The 24,417-nt window shown below is 42.1% G+C and overlaps 1 protein-coding gene across 2 annotated transcripts; it reads left to right on the forward strand.

Moving 5' to 3' along the window:
- The first annotated feature begins 34 nt into the window (after positions 1-34).
- LOC110501568 (CCR4-NOT transcription complex subunit 9) lies at positions 35-24,247 on the forward strand. Of its 2 annotated transcripts, none has more exons than XM_021579232.2 (8): positions 35-468; positions 1,224-1,403; positions 2,631-2,746; positions 2,834-2,943; positions 3,073-3,182; positions 3,296-3,394; positions 13,970-14,061; positions 23,309-24,247. In XM_021579232.2, the coding sequence occupies exons 1-8, from the start codon at positions 451-453 to the stop codon at positions 23,475-23,477; spliced, it is 894 nt and encodes a 297-aa protein (XP_021434907.1). In that variant the 5' UTR covers positions 35-450; the 3' UTR covers positions 23,478-24,247. The 2 variants fall into 2 exon arrangements, with proteins under 2 accessions (XP_021434907.1, XP_036814831.1); XM_036958936.1 differs by lacking the exon at positions 35-468 and adding an exon at positions 694-894.
- The last annotated feature ends 170 nt before the right edge of the window (positions 24,248-24,417 follow it).

Here is a 24,417-nt window from a genome sequence, read left to right on the forward strand (position 1 = left end):
TGCAATAGCAGCTGGGTTCTGACTTTTATTGAACCAGAAAACCCACCAGAAAGAAACAGCGAGTCGGGGGTCTCGCTTCCTTTTCCGTCTCTGATTCAACAAATCAACAAATGAAATGCATAACTGTCTTACTAGCTTCCTATCGGTATCGACCTCCCATGTAAACTAAGGGTTATATTTTGTTTAAAGATAATAACTATGTTGCTTGTGTTATAGCGTTAGATAAAGCAGATATCATTCTCAAACAGAGGTTCGCAGCATGTTGGAATAATAAACGCGCGGGTAAAGGTTTAAACGTAGTTCCAGTTCCGATGTGACCATTGTAGCAAACTAAGACCAAATATATTCTGCTAAAACTAAGCTAGCTAGCTAGGTAACTAGTTGTAGTTTTTGTTTTATTTGTAGCTAGCTCAACAGCTTACGGGAGATCATATCCAGACGCTTCAGACAATGCTGGCTACAGGCGCAGTAAGTTTGCAATATTGAATTAGATAGCTAACGTTACATTGTATGCCGTGTTATCTATCAATATACATATTCATTTTGTGTTATGGTTATTTTCTGTCGCCACCCACTAGATCCATGCACAACTCGGGGAGTCCAACCAGTACACATACTACCGATGTGTCGCAAAGCTAAATACTCGGGAGGTCTCTAGTTTACACAGCCCAAACAGGATGGGTATAATTTGTCGAACGTTCCAACAGGAATCTGTTCCTGAAACTTCGTAAAGTAACGTTACAAGGTTGCCAACAAACTACGCATACAAAGTAGTATGATCAATTCACCTAGCTAAGTAGCTGCCGAATAGGCATCAACTCAACACGTAGCTTATTCTTAATGTTTGTCCATAGGCTACCAGAGTGAGGACAGACATTTTTCGGAATAAACGTGGTGAGTGAATAACCTCATGAAATGGCCAACTCCCTACCCGGTATCTTATTCAGCCGCTATACAACTTTGTATGTGTTGTTTGTTGGCAACCTTATTGTTGAAACGTTGCACAAATTATACCCACCCGTCCGAACACATGATTGCAGTTCGTGCATTGTAAAATTTAACTAGTTAAGTTTGTTACTAACGTTAGTTAGTCAGAGGGCAGCAAACCGATCTTGATTTATCTGACGGATGATCCTAGAAAGGGAGAGCATTCGTTGGAATTGTATTACATGCTCAGATGTCATGTCTGAAGTTGGTTCACCCCCCCTGCCCCTTTCTCACAGGCTGCAACCACAGCCCTGGTTCAGGTGGATCGGGAGAAGATCTACCAGTGGATCAACGAGCTGTCTACCCCCGAGACCAGGGAGAATGCCCTCCTGGAGCTCAGCAAGAAGAGGGAGTCTGTCCCTGACCTTGCACCCATGCTATGGCACTCTTGTGGAACCATTGCTGCCCTCCTGCAGGTACTAAATATATTATCTTTGCTTACTGTAATAACTATTTCACATTACTGAGTCGATTCAAGCCAATCTGTAATGCACTTTCATAAGAGGAAAAATACATGTGCATTGTTTTAGGTGGCCTCCCCCTATGTCTGTGTGTCTTCGTCATTGTGGCATTGTGTTCGCTCAGTTGGTAGAGCATGGCGCCAGTGTTGTGGGTACGATTCCCACAGGGGATGTTAGCAGTTGATGTTTTTCTTCAATAACACAGACCCCAATACAAATCAGAGGGAGAAAAATATATTTATTCAAAGAGAACAAATCATAGTTTTTATGCTGGAAAGTAGATGGTCATTCTTCCCTGTCCTCAGTGTTTTCTCCGCTGAACAAAGAGACCAGATGTAGTTTATAACACAACCTGTGGTTGACAGATTAGAATTACTTACAGTAAAATTGAACCAATGACCAAATACCAAGTATCTCGTTTAAGGCTCAATGTATAGACAAGTCGGACCAATGAGAACTTGCCACTTGTCGCTATGAGTCCAAGACTGAAACCCCTACACAGATTCTAAATAGATGTTGAACTGAAAAACAACTATTTCCATTGATCGTTATTTCCCCAATCAACTCTAGTCCTCTGCGTTGTTTATTTATCTTAAAATATTCTTACAGGGTATGGAAATGTGTGCACTCACTACTGTAAGTCTCTCTGGATAAGAGCATCTGCTAAATGACGTAAATTTAAAATGTTGCTGCGTGAAGGTACCTACAGTGCCTCCTTAAAGACATGCATTTTACCTTTGGCGACTACTAAGTCTTTTTTAAACCTCCAGCATAGTGCTGGATGTGGCGACGTGTAGTTCATACATGTATAATCTATGAGCAAAATTACTGTCTTACCTCAATTAGCCATGAAATCACTAGTTAGAAACTAAGTTTGTTTGGAAGCTTTACTGCGCCATTTTCCCCCATGTGGGCCATCCCCAATCAATTCAGGTTCTAGCCAATGGGCTTCAGCCTCTAGCTATTTGAGTGGCAACAAGGAAGATGCGCGCACACACAGCAGAGCAGTGCACATCCCGTATCTGGACATGTGATGTCGTAGCAATTTTCAGGGACTACTTTTGGCTCGTGAGCACTACTTTCAGATTTACTGGCTAAAAAGTATACAAAAGTACCGCAGAATCTCTTTAAGAGAACGATACTACTCCACATTCTAATTTATTTGCATTCTGTTTCTTTCAGGAAATTGTGAACATCTACCCCTCCATAAACCCACCAACTCTGACAGCCCACCAATCCAACAGAGTATGCAATGCCCTCGCGCTCTTACAGTGTGTCGCCTCCCATCCAGAGACTCGGTAATGCACCATCTTTCTTTTCAATATGTAAATGATTGTGTTATGTGTCACTATCTTACACATTCAAAATGTAACCACCACCTCCAGGTCTGCATTTTTGGCAGCACACATTCCTCTCTTCCTCTACCCCTTCCTGCATACTGTGAGCAAGACACGCCCATTTGAGTACCTGCGCCTCACCAGCTTAGGAGTCATAGGTAACATCCTTTTCTACCTGCTTTTGTCTGCCTGATTCCAATGCACCCGATTGTTCATGCCGCAATTCTCTGGTGCGTTAAAAACACCTGAATGCCTCCAACTGTAGTTTGCTGTTTGTGTTCCTGCAGGTGCTCTGGTCAAAACAGACGAACAGGAGGTGATCAATTTCCTGCTTACCACAGAGATCATCCCTCTATGCCTGCGCATCATGGAGTCAGGCAGCGAACTCTCCAAAACGGTAGCTAATCTATCCAGCTTCTGCCATATTGCTTACACACATTATGTTACGTGCATATAAACAAAAGGAAATGTATAACCTTTTAGTAATTCTCCCTTTCTCCTCAATGTCAGGTTGCTACTTTCATACTCCAAAAAATTCTGCTGGACGACACCGGGCTGGCGTACATATGCCAGACCTATGAACGCTTCTCTCACGTGGCAATGATTCTTGTAAGTATCATTTGTTTTCAGAGGAAGGTTTAGCACAGCTGTATATACAGGGGGGGGGGGGGGGGGGGTTGTTCAGCGATAAAACCAGACACGTGAACAAATGGGGCTGTACCCATTTGCCTTCCCAGTCTCCAAAGTGCCCCTTTCTGTGGTGATAAAATTTCCCACAAAATGTTAGTTCTTCTGAACCCACTGCCCGTAAGTCGTCTTTAAATTGTCATCCATGCATCAGAACCAAAAAGTTCAGCGTCTTGATTGTTGACCAATTACCAATCATCAGCAATGGCGTGCAAAGGGACACGTGCGTATCAAGATTAGTGACCAGAAAGAACTTAAATGTGTTTGAATACCCATACTAACATACTACATACAATTCGTTCATTTTAGTATACTGTAAACAAACAGTATCGTTTCAGTTGAGCATAATAGAGCTTTGCCTGCCTACCGGAATTTGACGCTGTTGCGATGCAACCTCTTGCTAGCTTGTTAGCATAACAAATGGCTAGCTAAACATTTTACGATTTCGGGTGTGTTCGTAAATTCAATCTGGATTTCCAGGGTGCACTCTGGGCCTTAGTAAATCCAGAGCGTTGTCAGATTGTCCGTTCGTAAATTCAGAGCGTTTCGCTCTCGGGAACGTTCTGGCAGAGGAGTAGACCTCACAACGGCATTCAAGCACCCAAACTAACTGGCTAATGTTGGCTAGCTTGCTAACATTTACTGACAGCAGCCATATTCAACTGGTGTTGAGTGTTCGTAAATTCATCAGTTATTCTGCACTCTGGCACACTCAGACCAGAGTGCCTTGAAATCGGAGTAGATAGCCTGAGCGAATTTAAGAACGCACCCTAGGGTTGATCGGTTCGTTCAATGGCAGTCAAGCACCAAAGTTAACGTTGGCTAGCTACTTTCAGACACAAATGAGAGAACACCTCACTCTCACCATTTTACTCACCCTAACAGAGCTGGTTAGACTGTTTGTTATCCAGAGCGTTGGTGACTAACTGTGCTGCTAGCAACAATTTAATTACGCTTTTTTTGGCCAACGTTTACTGACACTGGCCTTATTCAACGGTGTTGAGCGTTTTGTAAATTCATCAGTTATTCTGCACAAGAGTGCTCTGAAATCAGAGTAGCTATCCGGAATTAACCATTTCCATTGAAACGCACAACGACTATACCACTTAGCTAAGAATTATGTGAATAATCGAGTCAATAAACGTTGGGTAGTTAGTTAGCAGATAGTTAATATACTGCCTGGCCAGTTCGATTTATTAGTAGCCAACTAATGTTAGGTAACATACTGGTACATACTGCTGTAATGCTATGCGGTTCATAAGGATAGCGTAGTTAGCAAATGGTCAGCCAACATAACGTGTAACGATAACTTATTTGAAAAGTCATTACTTCATTACATTGCTCAACATTTTCTTAACTTTGATTATAATTAGTTAAAGCAATGAATTTGCATCCACTCTCGTTGGACTTTGGCTCCATATTTTCCGCCATTTTCTTCAAACTTGAAAACGCTGTGAAACCACGGCCATTTTATGATTAATTGCATTATGGGCCCTAAAAGCACAAAGTGTCCACTGCATGTATACATCATATTTTGGCAAATTTAGTACGACATCCGGTAACTTTTGTCATACTAACTATATCCGTACTATGACCAATAAGCATACTATATTTTTTTTTTTATTTTTTTATTTTATTTTACCAGGCAAGTCAGTTAAGAACAAATTCTTATTTTCAATGACGGCCTGGGAACAGTGGGTTAACTGCCTGTTCAGGGGCAGAACGACAGATTTGTACCTTGTCAGCTCGGGGGTTTGAACTCGCAAACTTCCGGTTACTAGTCCAACGCTCTAACCACTAGGCTACCCTGCCGCCCCTATATACTCAATTCACGTCACAAGTAGTGAGGTTACTATGAGTATTCAAACACAGCTCTTGTTTAATTTCCTCCAGTTTTGCCTGGCAAAAATAGAGTAGGCCTACATTTATCATCCATATAAAATACAGTTTAGCAATCTACTACTGACTCATCTTTGCCAGAACAATAGGAACAACAACCTGCAGGGTTGGGGAGTAACAGATTACATGTAATCAGTTACATAGCAAAAATATTGTAATCAGATTAGATACTTTTGAAAAAGTAGATGATTACTCCGAGGATTACTTTAATATAGAAAGGGTGTTTTTCTCTGTTTTCTCAATGACGTTCAAATCAGCATTGAAAAAAGGCGCAAGTTCAAGTTTGTTCCACCTGAGCGAGCCTGACCACAAGTCAGAGACCACTATGATGACACACCAAATCTGTTTGATGGATTGCGCAAAACGAGCAGGAATAGGCTTGTGGGTTACAGTTCAAGCTATGTCTTCCAATTGTGCGACTTCTGTTGGCATCCAAAGACTATCCAACATGAATAAACGCTTGGCGGTAAGGATGCCAGCAGTGGTGTAGTCTACGGCGATACGGATATCACTTATTGATATCTACAGTTGAAGTCGGAAGTTTCGATACACTTTAGCCAAATACATTTAAACTCAGTTTTTCACAATTCCTGACATTTAATCCTAGTAAAAATTCCCTGTCTTAAGTAGGTTAGGATCCCCCTTTTTCCTCCAAACATAATGATGGTCATTATGGCCAAACAGTTCTATTTTTGTTCTATTTACATTTCTCCGAAAAGTACGATCATTGTCCCCATGTGCAGTTGCAAACCATAGTTTTATGGTGGTTTTGGAGCAGTGGCTTCTTCATTGCTGAGCGGCCTTTCAGGCTATGTTTATGTAGGACTCGTTTTGCTGTGGATATAGATACTTTTGTACCTGTTTCCTCCAGCATCTTCACAGGGTCCTTTGCTGCTGTTCTGGGATTGATTAGCTCTTTTCGCGCCAAAGTACGTTCATCTCTAGGAGACAGAAGGCGTCTCCTTCCTGAGTGGTATGACGGCTGCGTGATCCATTGGTGTTTATACTTGCGTACCATTGTTTGTGCAGATGAATGTGGTACCTTCAGGCATTTGGAAATTGCTCCCAAGGATGAACCAGACTTGTGGAGGTCTACAAATTATTTTTCCTGAGGTCTTGGCTGATTTCTTTTTATTTTCCTATGATGTCAAGCAAAGAGGCACTGAGTTTGAAGGTAGGCTTTGAAATAGATCCACAGGTTTGACTCAAATGATGTCAATTAGCCTACCAGAAGCTTCTAAAGCCATGACATAATTTTCTGGAATTTTCCAAACTGTTTAAAGGCACAGTCAACTTAGTGTATGTAAACGTCTGACCCACTGGAATTGTGATACAGTGAATTATAAGTGAATCTGTCTGTAAACAATTGTTGGAAAAATTACTTGTCATGCACAAAGTATATGTTCTAACCAACTTGCCAAACTTATAGTTTGTTAACAAGACATTTGTGGAGTGGTTGAAAAACGAGAATTAATGACTCAAACCTATGTGTATGTAAACGTCCGACTTTAACTGTACATAGCGTATTGATGTGAATCACTGCTGCTCTCTCATTTAGCTATTTTCACCTTATGGATTGTGGTTGTCGTGGATGGCTGTTCACAAATCTAAATGTGTATTTGAACCAAATAATGGTTGCATTCAAGAAGTTTAAGCTGCCTATCAATCATAAAATTTGCTCTTGCAACAGCTGCATAGTGCAGATCCCAGCCTATGGAATAAAAGCGGGTCTTTTATTGCTCAATCTAATTCATGCTGATACAAAAAATAAATCCAGAGGCCTAATGGACACATACTAAAACACACACAGCTTTGATAGTCTTACTACATACATTTTTTGGGACTTCTATATTAATGTAAATATGTAATTTAATCTTATATGTTGTAGAAAGCGATGGGTTAGAAGAAGCCTACATAACCAACCCGTAAAGTAAAATGTAACTAGGTAAACTTTAACATTAATTTATCCTGCAATACATGTCGTTCAATTGGTAACATACATTTGTCTTCTTCTCATGCTCTTAAGGGAAAAGTAATCTAAAATTAACTGAATGTAGTCAGATTACTGAGTTTGTGTAATGCAAAAGTTACGTTTATGATTACTATTTTGGACAGGTAACTAGTAACTGATGGATTACATTAAGAAAGTAACCTACCCAACCCTGGCTACCTGCTGATTTGATTGATACTTTTTCATATTTCAGATGGGCCTAGTTTGGGTGGCTACTGATTCTTTGTCTAAAGATATGCAGCCGTAACATCGTACTGCCTTCAATATTAGGGGATGAAGATCTGTAACATATTCTAGTGAATTTACTACAATATTTATAAGGAATAACAACTACCAGGTTGGCAACGAGCACTCTGCAGGCAGGCTGCCCTCCAAAGTGATACGGTGCCTTCAGAAAGTATTCATACCGGTTGACTTTTTTGTTGTGAATTACCTGAATTTAAAGTGGGTTAAATGTTGATATAAAAAATAATAATAATTGTCACTGGCCTACACACAATACCCCATAATCTGAAAACTGAATTGTTTTTTTGAAATTTTTACAAATTAATTAAAAATGACAACCTGAAATGACTTGAGTCAATAAGTATCCAACCCCTTTGTTATGGCATACCTACATAAGTTCAGGAGTAAATATTTGCTTAACAAGTCACAGAAATTGCAGCCTGAACCAGGGAAACCTGGTTCAGTCTGCTTTCCACCAGACACTGGGAGGTGAATTAACCTTTCATCAGGACAATAACCTAAAACACAAGTCCAAATCTATACTGGGGTTGCTTGAAAAGTGGCTGACTTCTAGTTTTGATGTAAATATGTTTGAAAATCTATGGCAAGACTTGAAAACACCTGTAAAAAGGTAGGTGTCAAGCTGCTGGAAACTTAAGCTTATATCCCCATCTTCCCATTCCCTCTCCCCGAGTTTGATCTGCTTCACGAATCCACACACGTTGTGGTACATGTTAAGAATGTGTGTGTCTTTTACCTTGCAGAGCTAGATTCAGGTTGTTCAGTTTGCTGAACACATCGGCGAGGCGGGCTCCCCAGTCTGTCCTCGAACACAGCCACAAGGGGGTGTGAGTGCTTAGGCAGGAAATTACTGACTTCCGCACGCAGCTCAAAAAGCTTCTGAAGCGTTTTCCCTCTGAATAGCCAACAGACGTCGGTGTGAAGCAGTACCTGCTGGTCCTCAGTCCCACTGTCATCACAGAGCCTTTCAAACAGTCGGTGATTCAAATGCCTGGACATGATAAAGTTAATCACTTTCACTGCGTCATTCAAAACATCATGTAACTCAGGACTCATTATCTTGATGGCCAATGACTATGAATGATACAGTGGGATTTAACTTATTTATGTTGGCACTTAATCATTTCGTTCCCAGACATTGATGCAGCACGATCCGTGCACACATGAAAACAGGATTTCCAATCCAGATTGTGTCTGAGAAAAAGCGGTCAATAATGCAAAACACATCCTCACCTGTAGTTCTCCCCGTTAGCTTCTTGCAGAACAGAATGTGCTCATTCATTTCCGAAATGTCTCTGTATCACACACGCAATCAATTGGGCTTCCCCACTGACATAAGTCGATTTGTTCAACCGCAGAGAAAATGTACCTGAATAAAAAAAAAAACATTAAATATACTGATCAACAATATCAACGCCCATGTCATCGATCCTACGGCACACCGTGTTATTTGACAATGGTACAGTCTAAAGTGTATCAGCTGCTGTCTTATCAATCATAGTTTCTGCGAGGATAAGCAATGGATCACGTGCACTTGGTGCGAGCATAGGATCAAACAGATCCAACTGGAGAGCAGAGGAATCGTTCTCCTGGAATCCACCAAACCCAGATGGTGATGCGGGATTTCATTCCAGAGAACACGTTTCCACTGCTCCAGAGTCCAATGGCTGCGAGCTTTACACCACTCCAGCCGAAGCTTGGCATTGCACATGGTGATCTTAGGCTTGTATGTGGCTGCTCAGCCATGGAAACCCATTTCATGAAGCTCCCAACGAACAGTTCTTGTGCTGACATTGCTTCGAGAGGAAGTTTGGAAGTCGGTTACAAGTGTTGCAACCCTTTTAGATGTTTCCACTTCACAATAACAACACTTACAGTTGACCAGGGCAGCTCTAGCAGGGCAGAAATTTGACAAACTGACTTGTTGGAAAGGTGGCATCCTATGACGATGCCACTTTGGAAGTCACTCGGCTACACATGCCTCTCCCTAATGTCAATATGCCTTGTCCATTGCTGTTTTGGTTAGTGATTGTCTTCACTTTAGAGCCTCCAGCCCTGCTCGATATGCCTCAGCTAACCCTCTTGTCCCACCTCCCACACTTTGCGGTGACCTCACCTGGTTTATTTGATGTCTCTAGAGACAATTCCTCTCTCATCGTCACTCAATGCCTAGGTTTACCTCAACTGTATTCACATCCTACCATACCTTTGTCTGTACATTATGCATTGAATCTATTCTACCGCGCCCAGAAACCTGCTCCTTTTACTCTGTCCCGAACGTACTAGACAACCAGTTCTTATAGCCCTTAGCCGTACCCTTATCCTACTCCTCTGCTCCTCTGGTGATGTAGAGGTTAATCCAGTTCCTGCAGTGTCTAGCTCCACTCCCATTCCCCAGGCCCTCTCATTTGTTGACTTCTGTAACCGTAAAAGCCTTGGTTTCATGCATGTTAACATTAGAAACACTCTTCCCTAAGTTTGTTTTATTCACTGCTTTAGCACACTCTGCCAACCCGGATGTCCTAGCTGTGTCTGAATCCTGGCTGAGGAAGGCCACCAAAAACCCAGAAATGTACATCCTTAACTATAACATTTTCCGACAAGATAGAACTGCCAAAGGTTGCAATCTACTGCAGAGAGAGCCTGCAGAGTTCTGTTTTACTATCCAGGTCTGTGCCCAAACAATTTGAGCTTCTACTTTTAAAAATCCACCTTTCCAGAAACAATTCTCACCGTTGCCGCTTGCTATAGACCACCTTCTGCCCCCAGCTGTGCCCTGGACACCATATGTGAATTGATTGCTCCCCCCCATCTATCTTCAGAGCTCGTGCTGTTAGGTGACCTAAACTGGGACATGCTTAACACCCCGGCCATCCTACAATCGAAGCTTGATGCCCTCAATCTCACACAAATTACTGTCAAATGCTCCCTAAAAGACTTCAGCGAGCAGGTCTTTCTAATCGACCTGGACCGGGTATCCTGGAAGGATATTGACCTCATTCCGTCAGAGGATGCCTGGTTATTCTTTAAACGCACTTTCCTCAAAATCTTAAATAAGCATGCCCCATTCAAAAAATGTAGAATCAGAAACAGATATAGCCCTTGACCAGCACAAAAACATCCTGTGGCTTACGGCATTGGCATCAAAAATCCCCTGCGATATTCAAGTTTTCAGGGAAGTTAGGAACCAATATACATAGGCAGTAAGGAAAGCTAAGGCTAGCTTTTTCAAACAGAAATTTGCATCCTGCAGCACAAACTCCAAAAAGTTCTGGGACACTGTAAAGTCCATGGAGAGTAAGAGCACCTCCTCCCAGCTGCTCACTGCACTGAGGCTAGGAAACACTGTCCCCACCGATAAATCCACAATAATTGAGAATTTCAATAAGCATTTTTCTACGGCTGGTCATGCTTTCCCCCTGGTCAACAGCCCTGCACCCCCCACAGCAACTTGCCCAAGCCTCCCTTATTTCTCCCTCACCCAAATCCAGGTAGCTGATGTTCTGAAAGAGCTGCAAGATCTGGACCCCTACAAATCAGCAGGGCTAGACAATCTGGGCCCTTTCTTTCTAATACTATCAGCCGAAATTATTGCAACCCCTATTACTTGCCTCTCTGCAATTCTGGTTTCCGAGCTGGTCATGGGTGCTCTTCAGCCACACTCAAGGTCCTAAACAATATCATAACCGCCATCGATAAGAGACAATACTGTACAGCTGTATTCATTGATCTGGCCAAGACTTTCGACTCTGTCAATCACCACATTCTTATTGGCAGACTCAACAGCCTTGGTTTCTCAAATGACTGCCTCGCCTGGTTCACCAACTACTTCTCTGATAGAGTTCAGTGTGTCAAATCGGAGGGCCTGTTGTCCGGACCTCTGGCAGTCTCTATGGGGGTGCCACAGGGTTCAATTCTCGGGCCGACTCTTTTCTCTGTGTACATTAATGATGTCGCTCTTGCAGCTGGTGATTCTCTGATCCACCTCTACACAGACGAAACCATTTTGTATAGTTCTGGCCCTTCTTTGGACACTGTGTTAACTAACCTCCAGACGAGCTTCAATGCCATACAACTCTCCTTCCGTTGTCTCCAACTGCTCTTAAATGCAAGTAAAACTAAATGGATGCTCTTCAACCGATCGCTGTCCTCCTGTCCAGCATCACTACTCTGGACGGTTCTGACTTAGAATACGTGGACAACTACAAATACCTAGGTGTCTGGTTAGACTGTACACTCTCCTTTCAGACTCGCATTAAGCATCTCCAATCCAAAATTAAATCTAGAATCGGCTTCTTATTTCGCAACAAAGCATCCTTCACTCATGTTGCCAAACATACCCTAAAACTGACTATCCTACCGATCCTGGACTTCGGCGACGTCATTTACAAAATAGCCTCCAACACTCTACTCAGCAAATTGGATGTAGTCTATCACAGTGCCATCTGTTTTGTCACCAAAGCCCCATATACTACCCACCACTGTGACCTGTATGCTCTCGTTGGCTGGCCCTCGCTTCATATTTGTCGCCAAACCCACTGGCTCCAGGTCATCTATAAGCCTTTGCTAGGTAAAGCCCCGCCTTATCTCAGCTCACTGGTCACCATAGCAGCACCCACCCGTAGCACGCGCTCCAGCAGGTATATTTCACTGGCCACCCCCAAAGCCAATTCCTTCTTTGGCCACCTTTCCTTCCAGTTCTCTGCTGCCCATGACTGGAACAAATTGCAAAAATCACTGAAGCTGGAGACCCATATCTGCCTCACTAACTTTAAGCACCAGCTGTCAGAGCAGCTCATGATCACTGCAGCTGTACATAGCCATCTGTAAACAGCCCATTCAACTACCTCATCCCCATACTGTTTTTTTTTTCTCCTTTGATCCCCAGTGTCTCTACTTGCACATTCATCTTCTGCACATCTATCACTCCAGTATTTAATTGCTAAATTGTAATTATTTCACCACTATGGCCAATTTATTGCCTTACCTCAATTCCATATGTAACTCTGTTGTTTGTGTCGCACTGCTTTGCTTTATCTTGGCCAGGTCGCAGTTGCAAATGAGAACTTGTTCTCAACTAGCCTACCTGGTTAAATAAAGGTGAAATAAAAAAAACTGAGCTCTTCAATAAGTCCATTATACTGCCAATGTTTGTCTATGGAGATTACATGGCTGTGTGCACCTGTCAGCAACAGTTGTGGCTGAAATAGCCAAAGCTACTAATTTGAAGGGGTGTCCATATACTAGTGTATCTCCTTCGCATAGATTTGATCAGGCTGTTGATTGTGGCCTGTGGAATCTTGTCCCAGTTGTTGGATATTGGCGGGAACTGGAACAAGCTGCATCTGAAACATGATGAATGATTGACTTGTCTGGTGATTATGCAGGCCATGGAAGAACTGGGACATTTTCAGCTTCCAGGAAATGTGTACAGAGCCTTGCGACATGGGGCTGTGCATTATCATGCTGAAACATGAGGTGATGGCGGCGGATACATTTTGTTTTATTTTAAATGTAATCTTTATTTAACTAGGCAAGTCAGCTAAGATGAAATTCTTATTTACAATGACGGCCTACCGGGGAACAGTGGGTTAACTGATTTTTACCTTGCGTTGTGTGCCCCCGAAACCCCTCTTTTACGCTGCTGCTACTCTGTTTATCATGTATGCATAGTCACTTTAACCATATCTACATGTACATACTACCTCAATCAGCCCGACTAACCGGTATGTAGCCTCGCTACTGTTATAGCCTAGATACTGTATATAGCCTCGCTACTGTTATTTTTCACTGTCTTTTTACTGTTTTTATTTCTTAACTTACCTATTGTTCACCTAATACCTTTTTTGCACTGTTGGTTGGAGCCTGTAAGTAAGCATTTCACTGTTGTATTCGACGCACGTGACAAAACTGCACATTGTAGAGTGGCCATTTATTGTTCTCGTCACAAGGTGCACCTGTTTAATGATCATGCTGTTTAATCAGCTGCTAGATAATCCATCCACCTGACAGTTGTGGCATATCTTGGCAAAGGAGACAGGAGATTTTATTTCAGCTCATGAAACATGGGACAAACACTTGTATGTGTTCCATGTATTTAGGCTTGCCATAACAAAGGGCTTGAAAACTTGACTCTTAAATGTTTATTAATTTGTAAAAATGTCTAAAAACATAATTCCACTTTGGAATTATGGGATATTGTGTGTAGGCCAGTGACACACACTCGGAATTTAAAAATGGATTAAATTGAGTCTAACACAACAAAATGTGTAAAATGTTTCTGAAGGCACTATACTATTGTGTTTTTCTACCCCAAACATGTTGATTCCCTTTATTTTCAGGGGAAAATGGTGCTGCAGCTTTCGAAGGAACCATCTGCACGTCTGCTGAAACATGTTGTACGCTGCTACCTTCGCCTCTCTGATAATCCAAGGTAAATTAAGTGTTAAAACAAATCAAATTTATTTATATAGCCCTTCTTACATCAGCTGATATCTCAAAGTGCTGTACAGAAACCCAGCCTAAAACCCCAAACAGCAAGCAATGCAGGTGTAGAAGCACGGTGGCTAGGAAAAACTCCCTAGAAAGGCCAAAACCTAGGAAGAAACCTAGAGAGGAACCAGGCCAGTCCTCTTCTGGCTGTGCCCGGTGGAGATTATAACAGAACATGGCCAAGATGTTCAAATGTTCATAAATGACCAGCATGGTCAAATGATGATGATGATAATAATAATAATCACAGTAGTTGTCGAGGGTGCAGCAAGTCAGCACCTCAGGAGTAAATGTCAGTTGGCTTTTCATAGCCGATCATTAAGAGTATCTCTACCGCTCCTGCTGTTTCTAGAGAGTTGAAAAAAGCAGGTCTGGGACAGGTAGCATGTCCGTTAACAGCACTTTAAAGAGATTCTCTGATACTTTTGTATACTTTTTAGCCAATAGTTCTGAAAGTAGCGCTCACTTGCCAAAAATTGGTCCCTAAAAATTGCTTACCACGTCACATACAGTGCCTTGCGAAAGTATTCGGCCCCCTTGAACGTTGCGACCTTTTGCCACATTTCAGGCTTCAAACATAAAGATATAAAACTGTATTTTTTTGTGAAGAATCAACAACAAGTGGGACACAATCATGAAGTGGAACGACATTTATTGGATATTTCAAACTTTTTTAACAAATCAAAAACTGAAAAATTGGGCGTGCAAAATTATTCAGCCCCTTTACTTTCAGTGCAGCAAACTCTCTCCAGAAGTTCAGTGAGGATCTCTGAATGATCCAATGTTGACCTAAATGACTAATGATGATAAATACAATCCACCTGTGTGTAATCAAGTCTCCGTATAAATGCACCTGCACTGTGATAGTCTCAGAGGTCCGTTAAAAGCGCAGAGAGCATCATGAAGAACAAGGAACACACCAGGCAGGTCCGAGATACTGTTGTGAAGAAGTGTAAAGCCGGATTTGGATACAAAAAGATTTCCCAAGCTTTAAACATCCCAAGGAGCACTGTGCAAGCGATAATATTGAAATGGAAGGAGAGGCCCATGATCACTCTGGATGAACTGCAGAGATCTACAGCTGAGGTGGGAGACTCTGTCCATAGGACAACAATCAGTCATATATTGCACAAATCTGGCCTTTATGGAAGAGTGGCAAGAAGAAAGCCATTTCTTAAAGATATCCATAAAAAGTGTCGGTTAAAGTTTGCCACAAGCCACCTGGGAGACACACCAAACATGTGGAAGAAGGTGCTCTGGTCAGATGAAACCAAAATTGAACTTTTTGGCAACAATGCAAAACGTTATGTTTGGCGTAAAAGCAACACAGCTCATCACCCTGAACACACCATCCCCACTGTCAAACATGGTGGTGGCAGCATCATGGTTTGGGCCTGCTTTTCTTCAGCAGGGACAGGGAAGATGGTTCAAATTGATGGGAAGATGGATGGAGCCAAATACAGGACCATTCTGGAAGAAAACCTGATGGCGTCTGCAAAAGACCTGAGACTGGGATGGAGATTTGTCTTCTAACAAGACAATGATCCAAAACATAAAGCAAAATCTACAATGGAATGGTTCAAAAATAAACATATCCAGGTGTTAGAATGGCCAAGTCAAAGTCCAGACCTGAATCCAATCGAGAATCTGTGGAAAGAACTGAAAACTGCTGTTCACAAATGCTCTCCATCCAACCTCACTGAGCTTGAGCTGTTTTGCAAGGAGGAATGGGAAAAAATTTCAGTCTCTCGATGTGCAATACTGATAGAGACATACCCCAAGCGACTTACAGCTGTAATCGCAGCAAAAGGTGGCGCTACAAAGTATTAACTTAAGGGGGCTGAATAATTTTGCACGCCCAATTTTTCAGTTTTTGATTTGTTAAAAAAGTTTGAAATATCCAATAAATGTCGTTCCACTTCATGATTGTGTCCCACTTGTTGTTGATTCTTCACAAAAAAATACAGTTTTATATCTTTATGTTTGAAGCCTGAAATGTGGCAAAAGGTCACAAAGTTCAAGGGGGCCGAATACTTTCGCAAGGCACTGTATAGGCTTATGCATTATGATGCCTTTTATAATGCACTGTAAGACTTGTTATAAGCATGTATGACGCTGTTATGTGTTAGTACTTTCTCATAATGATCTTGTCTAAAATGTGCAGAATCTTAATATATTAGAAAGGGGAAGCTTCACTTGTTCTCTTTGTTGGTGCACTGTCTCTTCATGTACATCAAGAGGAGCTGTGCCATGAATGTAATTTAAGCCAGGAGGTCACTGTGTCAGTCAGAGATTCAGTGCATTCCGAAAGTATTCAGACCCCTTCCATTTTTCCACATTTTGTTATATTACAGTCTTATTCTAAAATTGATTAAATAAAAAATAAAATTCTCAATCTATACACAATACCCCATAATGATAAAGTGAAAGCAGGTTTTTAGAAATGTTTGCAAATGTAATATATTTTTTTAACATTCCTTATTTACATAAATATTCAGACCCTTTGCTATGAGGCTCTATATTAAGCTCAGGTGCATCCTGTTTCCATTGATCATCCTTGAGATGTTTCTACAACTTGATTTGGAGTCCACTTGTGGTAAATTCAATTGATTGGACATGATTTGGAAAGGCACACACCTTTCTATATAAGGTCCCACATTTGACAGTGCATGTCAGAGCAAAAACCAAGCCAAGAGATTGACGGAATTGTCCCTAGAGCTCTGAGACAGGATTGTGTCGAGGCACAGATCTGGGGAATGGTACCGAAACATTTCTGCAGCATTGAAGGACCCCAAGAACACAGTGGCGTCCATCATTCTGAAATGGAAGAAGTTTGAAACCACCAAGATTCTTCTTAGAGCTGGCTGCCCGGACAAACTGAGCAATCGAGGGAGAAGGGCCTTGGTCAGGGTGGTGACCTAAGAACCCGATGGTTCCTCTGTGGAGATGGGAGAACCTTCCAGAAGGACAACCATCTCTGCAGCACTCCACCAGTCAGGCATTTATGGTAGAGTGGCACTTGACAGCCTGCTTGGAGTTTACCTAAAGTTACCTAAAAGTTACCTAAAAGACTCTCAGATCATGAGGAACAAGATTCTCTGGTCTGATGAAACCAAGATTGAACTTTTTGACCTGAATGCCAAGCCTCACGTCTGGATGAAACCTGGCACCATCCCTACGGTGAAGCATGGTGGTGGCAGCATCATTCTGTGGGGATGTTTTTCAGCAGCACAGACTGGGAGACTAGTCAGGATTGAGGCAAAGATGAACAGAGCTAAGTAAAGAGATCCTTAATGAAAACCTGCTCCAGAGCTCTCAGGACCTCAGACTGGGGCGACGGTTCACCTTCTAACAGGACAACGACCCTAAGCACCACAGCCAAGACAAAGCAGGAGTGGCTTCGGGACAAGTGTCTGAATGTCCTTGAGTGGCCCAGCCAGAGCCCAGACTTGAACCCGATCGAACATCTCTGGAGAGACCTGAAAATAGCTGTGCAGCGACGCTCCCCATCCAACCTGACAGAGCTTGACAGAATCTGCAGAGTAGAATGGGAGAAACCCCCTAAATACAGATGTGCCAAGCTTGTACCCAAGTAGACTCGAGGCTGTAATCGCTGCCAAAGGTGCTTCAATAAAGACTGAGTAAAGGGTCTGAATACTGATGTAAATGTGATTTAAGTTCATTATTTTTAATACATTTGCAAACATTTCTACAAACTTGTTTTTGCTTTGTCATTATGGGATATTGTGTGTAGATTTGAAGAAATCATTAAATTTTTTCTCATCAATGTTAGAACAAGGCTGTAACGTAAGTAAATGTGGAAAAAGTACTTTCCTAATGCACTGTATGCTAGGACTGGAAAACGTGAAACCATGGAACTATACCAACAGGGGACAACTGGCCATCTGGCATTTCGGACAAAAGTCAGATGGGCATTTTCAGTGATATTTTTTATTTTTTTTTGCAAAATGATCATTATCTAGCTAATACTGGGGGGCCTCAAGGAAAACATGTATTTACCAGCGAACAAAAACTGCTAGTGTGTATTCATTTTTTTATCCAATAAAAGTTGTAAATGACATTCTGACTTAAGACATTTTCCTCAAAGAGCCTATTCTAGAAATCAAGCCAATACCAAGCTATTTCCACATAGCATGTAGTGCCTTTTCCACATGAAAATGGTAGGCGCTTCTTGTCAGAACATTCGCTTTTTTACGTGGGTAAAGCGGTAGTTCGAAAATTCGTCATTGGCTTTGATACTCTGATTGGTTAGAGATTATTCAAAACCTGATGACTTTGTTTTGTACAATGCTCCTCATCACCACAAACGACTTAAATAATGGCAGTCTCATACTAAAGTGTATAGTGATGACAGAGCAGTGGAAGAATTTCGGGAGGATGTTTTGACTTTTTATTTTTTTTACAGGTGTTTTCATTTTGATGTGTGTGTATATTACTCCTGAACCTGTTTCTGAGAAACACACCTCTTCCTGCCCGCACAGTGGAAGTTACCTGCTTCCTGCCCACACAAAGTCAAGGTTTCTAGTGACACTGTGGTGCTTCAGTGCATTGTGGTCTCATGACCTACTCACAGGTGGAACTGTTATCTGGGTCAGAGCTTATTTTTCCACTCTGAGCAAAAAGGATGTTTTATGTATAGGTTACTCAGTTGGTAGAGCATGGCACTTGCAACACCGGGACAGTGGGTTAGATTTCCAGGACCACGCATACGTAAAATGGATGGATGCATTACGATTTGGATAAAAGCGTCTGCTAAATGGCATTATTATTAGTTCAAAACGTTGAGTTGATGTCTGAAATCATTCATGCAAGATTAACATAAGTATAGAGCTTTTCATTAGAGTTATCTTAAAGCTCTACTGAAGGAAATAAAAACAACACATTTCAAATCAAGGGAGGTAAAATGGCAATAGTGGACTAGGTGCTAAATACATTTTAGATTAGGTTTAGGACTTTGAAATCCACGTCTAAAGACTAACGCCCATTTAAAAATTCAGAGTGATGGAGTGGCTCTCAGATGGTCAGGGAGTGCATTCCATAGGCGAGGGGCAAGGAAGCAGAAAGCTCAGCCTTGCATAGTTCAGAGACGTATCTTGCAGACTTTAAGCAGTATGGAATGGCTGGAGCGGAGAGTGCGAGATGTCTTGCTGATTGAGATGAAGTCGCCGATGTAGGTGGGCCTCAATCTTTTCAAGGCTTTAAATACAAGCATGAGTCGATCCTGTAGTTGACCGGTAGCCAGTGGGGTTCGGCCAGTATTGGGGTGATGTGGTCGGACTTCTTGGACTTCCCAAACAGCGCATTGCCGAAGTTAATCCGAGAGAAGATGTGGATGAGTTTCTCTGCATCTGGCTAGGAGAGTGATGGTAAGACACCGGCAATGTTTTCAAGAAGTAAAAATGTTTTATGTGGGCATCGAAGGACACCGAATGATCAAACTTGACTCCAAGGTTGGAGATGACAAAGGACAGGTGGATGGCCTGCTTGGGTGTCCGAATAAGCATAGCATTAGTCTTGTTACTGTTCAACTGGAGGAAGTTCTTTCTCATTCATCCATGCCCTGATGTCCTCTAGGCAGCTGCTGACTTTTGCTAGGGCAGAGATGGTGTCTGGTTTGGTGTTATTTTACATTTTGTTATCGTTAGCGTAGCAGTGGAAGTTGATGTTATAATCTCTGAGGACTTGGCCGAGAGGGAGCATGTAAATTAAAAACAGAATAGGCCCCAGCACTGACCCCTGTGGGATACCGCATGTGAAGGCAGACTCCTGGGATCTGGACTCTCCAGTACTGTTGATAGGAAGGGGAGGTTGGAGATGGGCCTGTAGCTGGATAGGATGTCCTGATCAAGGATGGGTTTCTTGAGTAAGGGGGTGACCTACTGCTGTTTTGAAGATCGATGGTACCTCTCCGGTCAGCAGCAGTGCTGTGTACTCGCGCATTGGGCATGAGACACACATTTGACCTTCTTCACAAGCTCAAGAGCCACACCTTTTATTTCTCACTCATTGAAAAAAAAGTACTGCTTTTATTTTGTAATTCAGTGCATTAACTTCAACTGTGCATTCCACATCACAAGCATTGTAACTGGCAGCTTCACGCTGGAGATACATAATTTTCCTGTCACCACACTATGAACCGCGTCAGATTGAAACTTGTGATTGGTTTAGTAAGGGTCCAAGACCACGGCCTCCACAATCACCCGACCTCAACCCAATTGAGATGGTTTGGGATGAGTTGGACTGCAGAATGAAGGAAAAGCAGCCAAGTGTTCAGCATATGTGGGAACTCCTTAAAGACTGTTGGAAAAGCATTTACAGGTGAAGCTGGTTGAGAGAATGCCAAGAGTGTGCAAAGCTGTCAAGGAAAACGATAGGTACTTTGATGAATCAAGAAAATATTTTGATTTGTTTAACTTTTTTTTTTGGTTACTACGTGATTCCATATGTTATTTCATAGTTTTTATGTCTTCACTATTATTCTACAATGTAGAAAATGGTACAAATAAAGACAAACCCTTGAATGAGTAGGTGTGTTCAAACTTTGGACTGGTAATGTATATAAAAATTAGGGCTGACTCCATTTAGCCGACTGGTCAATTGTTTGGAAATTACTACTAAAACGAGAGGGTCAATGAACATTGATTCTGGAAAATGAATTCTCAGTATATTGCACACAGCATTTCAGTACCAACGTCATTTTAGCCTGTTATACTAGCTGTCAAGTCTGTGTTTTTATAAATGTGCAATATGCATCAAAAACAATTGTGTGTGTGTATATAGGGAACTGGCAACTCGTTCTCATTCTGAGAAATTAGGTAGGCCACATGATTTCAACGTCGGAACAAAATGGACAGACAAGCATGCTGTTCAAACAGTTGGAGATGGACAGAACGGTGTGTTCCATAACAATTCAACTGTTGTGCCTTGTTAGCTAGCAAATAGTTTGAAGTTGGCTAAACTTGAAATATGAAGATTAGCTGACTACTCACTAGGAAGTGAGCTTGTGCTTGAGCGATTGCGACCTGTATTAATTTTCTATTATGCCTGCTGAAGATAAATATTCATTCAATTTTTCTTAAATGTGGGGTTATTTATTCTAATCAAATGTCACATGAACATATTCAAACCCCCAGTTTTTGGGAGACATAAATCAGGTGGCCAAACCTCTTGTAGAGCTACCTCCAATCAGGATTTTCTATGGTCCTATTTTAAAGGAATAGTTCACCCATATGAATTAGATATTTACATGTTGGTTTCTTATCGACAAGGAAAGACTGCAATCCATCCTATGGTTAGTCAATAGCCACCCTCACCAACCATTTAATATTAGCATTTTCTAATGCTCTAAATGTTAGCATCTCATGCCCAAATCATTTCTAAGTAACTTCAGACCAGGTCGACAAGTTTTGATTGTGTATTCAACTTTAAAAGTATCCTGAATACACCTTACCTGTGCTAAAACATTTGTTTAAATCCACTCTGGTCATGGGCCTTAAATGCTGACCACACAAATGTTCACATGCATGTCATTCAATCATTGCATCCAAACTGCTCGCGCGTGTCAATAAGCATTTGCGTAGCCATGGGCTAAAATAGAACTTGGTTCTATTTGTGACGCTTGATGCGCTGCAAGTCCCGCCTCTCCCATCTCCTCATTGGTTTTTAGGAGCATATACCCACATGGGTGATTGAAAGATGAACTGAGGTCCACAGTCCAGTTGGTGTTGGTCATGCACCTTAAAGTTGGTTGCCAACCACCATATAAAGTCCAGAGGAAGAAAACCTGAAGGAGGAGAGCTTACTAGAAACAAAAAATTTACCCTTTATCTGTGGATTAATTGTCGGAGTAGAGGACCTTGTGCATTTCAGGTAAAATAACAACCCAATGTTTAAATCCCAGGACAAATTAGTTAGTAACAGCAAGCTAGCTAACTAAATTGCCATGAATGTTTAATGCTTTTCGACCTGTCCCCAAATTAATATAGTTGGTTCAGTGTTCATTTTGATATTTCAACCTGCGTGTCCTGAACTCGTCTGGTGTGGATGGACAAAACCAACATGCTCATGATGGTGGATGCTTGCCCTATTGAGTCAGCATGTTAGCCATGTGAAAATATGTAGAATAGCCGGAAATTAGCTTTAAAACATTTATATATTTTTTTTTTTACGGGGGGGGGGGGTGTACACCCAGACCCCACGGTTAGAGGGTGGAACCATTGACATTCACAATATGAAATCTCACTCTGAGCTGTCTTCAAAAGTTGGCAGCCCTGCAGCAGGGACTTGTTGATCAGGGTGGTGATGAACATAAGCAGGCTAGATGAGCAGGTTTTGAGTTGGGATAGGGAGCAAGTGGTGGCCTTAATTTTATAAATGTTTGACTGCACAGCGGAGGATATAACTTCTGTAAAGTTGCTGAGGGGGAGGGGTAGTCTGTAAAATGCAGTTAGTAAACTCCAAAGGCTGCCACGGCAACCATGGATCTCATGTTGTTAAGAATATCTTAATCGTTGGTCTGGGGGTGGGGGGGTGAGCAATGAAACTACTGTGTTGAGGTGAATGTATCACATAGCTGCCTGTAGCTCTACCTTGTAACAGGAAATTGATACTCCCTTCATCTTATAGAGGAGTGTGGGTGGTGGATGTTAAGTTAGTGGCAGAGGCGGACTGGCCATCAGGCATTTCAGGCAAATAGGCGTGTCCATTTTTAGCCCACTGAGCTGATCTAAATTTTGCACAACTTTTTAAGTTTGTGGCTAATACTGGGAGCCTCAAGGAAATAAATGGGCCGATTGGGGGGCTTTGAGGGGGGAAAAAACGGGCCGGTGTGTTACAAATCCCTGGGCCAATTTCTGGTCCCAGTTCGCCACTGTATATGGACCTACAGTCTCTCTTACACTTACCCAGTTGTCTCAGATACACAAAGAGGAGTGAACAAGAGCAGGGGTGGGTGGGGGGGGGATGTACTGCAGTCCAGGGTCATGTTCAGAAGCCGTTGAAGACAGGAATGCCATGGAGAGTCGACATGATTCCTTCTTCAGAGTTGTGTTAGGAATATGCTAGAACAAAGAACAATCTAAATGTTAGCCAACGTTGTTTCCTGATGAACGTGCCCCTAATATATTTGGTGTTCTGTTCACTCATTACATCTAACCTCTGACCCCCAGAGCGCGAGAAGCACTGCGCCAGTGCCTGCCTGACCAATTGAAGGATGCCACATTCGCCCAGGTGCTAAAGGACGACACCACCACCAAGCGCTGGCTGGCCCAGCTGGTCAAGAACCTGCAGGAGGGCCCGGTGACGGACGGCCGAGGCATCCCCCTGACCGCACAGTAACCTCATCAACCCCTTTGACACTACCTGAGGAACAGTACCGTGCTGGCAGAGCCACAGAAGAAAAACATGATTAGTACTAATTTTAAAGTACAGTGTTCATATTTAAGAGTAAATGTTCTATAAGAGGTGCCGGTACTCAAAAGAGTAGAAAATAATAGGCTCGGTACTCTGTAGTGGTGTGCGCCTGTCCAATTTAACCACTGTCCAAGACCAGGAGAAGATGATGCTGTGTGGAACCATAAACTCTGTGGCTCACTTGTTGTTGCCGCTCACCTGGCATTCTCCCTGAGACGTTCTCACAATGCTTCCTCAATGTTTATGGAGGTGTTTGCGTAACATTTCAACAGGGTTGAACATTGACGTCATCAAAAAGGAAATCCACGTTGGTCTGGTTTTAACCTGGTGTTTCCCACTGTTTTTGTTCTGTCCTGAACCAAAACCACTACAGGCATTTTCTAAGTGTTTTTTTTATATTTGTATATATGTTTTCTTTTAACCATCTAGCGCAGGGTTCCCTGAATTTGGCCCACGGGAGATTTTATTTGTCACCCCAAGGTCCCCAGATACCCCCAAAAACGTGTCATTTTAATGCATTTTCTTTTTACTGTTGTACATAAGACTGTAAAAACACCAGTAAATCAGCTTTAAGTGAATTGGGAAATCTGTTCCAAAGTATTCCCATGTATAATAGAGATACTGTATGTGATGGTATACAAATGTAAACCAGGTTTTTAATAAATACTATATCTGTTTGGGCTTCTTGCCGTCAATTTGTAGTCTACACATTATTTCTAATAATGTTCCGGCCCCCTGACCATCCACTCAAGACAAATCTTGCTTAGGGCCCACAAAAGGTGGCTCTGCATCAACAGAGAGCTACCTTTTTGCTTCGGAGTTATAGGAGCTATACGTTGAACATATCTACTGTAACGTATTCCAA

Source organism: Oncorhynchus mykiss, chromosome 22 (genome assembly GCF_013265735.2).
Source record: "Oncorhynchus mykiss isolate Arlee chromosome 22, USDA_OmykA_1.1, whole genome shotgun sequence".
Classification (NCBI taxonomy): Eukaryota; Metazoa; Chordata; class Actinopteri; order Salmoniformes; family Salmonidae; genus Oncorhynchus; species Oncorhynchus mykiss.

What these genes read in the sequence shown, in the direction of transcription:
- LOC110501568 (XM_021579232.2), top strand. An exon ending in CACCAGCTTAGGAGTCATAG is followed by an intron (nt 2,944 to 3,072) that starts GTAACATCCTTT and finishes GTGTTCCTGCAG; the next exon opens with GTGCTCTGGTCAAAACAGAC. An exon ending in CTCACGTGGCAATGATTCTT is followed by an intron (nt 3,395 to 13,969) that starts GTAAGTATCATT and finishes CTTTATTTTCAG; the next exon opens with GGGAAAATGGTGCTGCAGCT.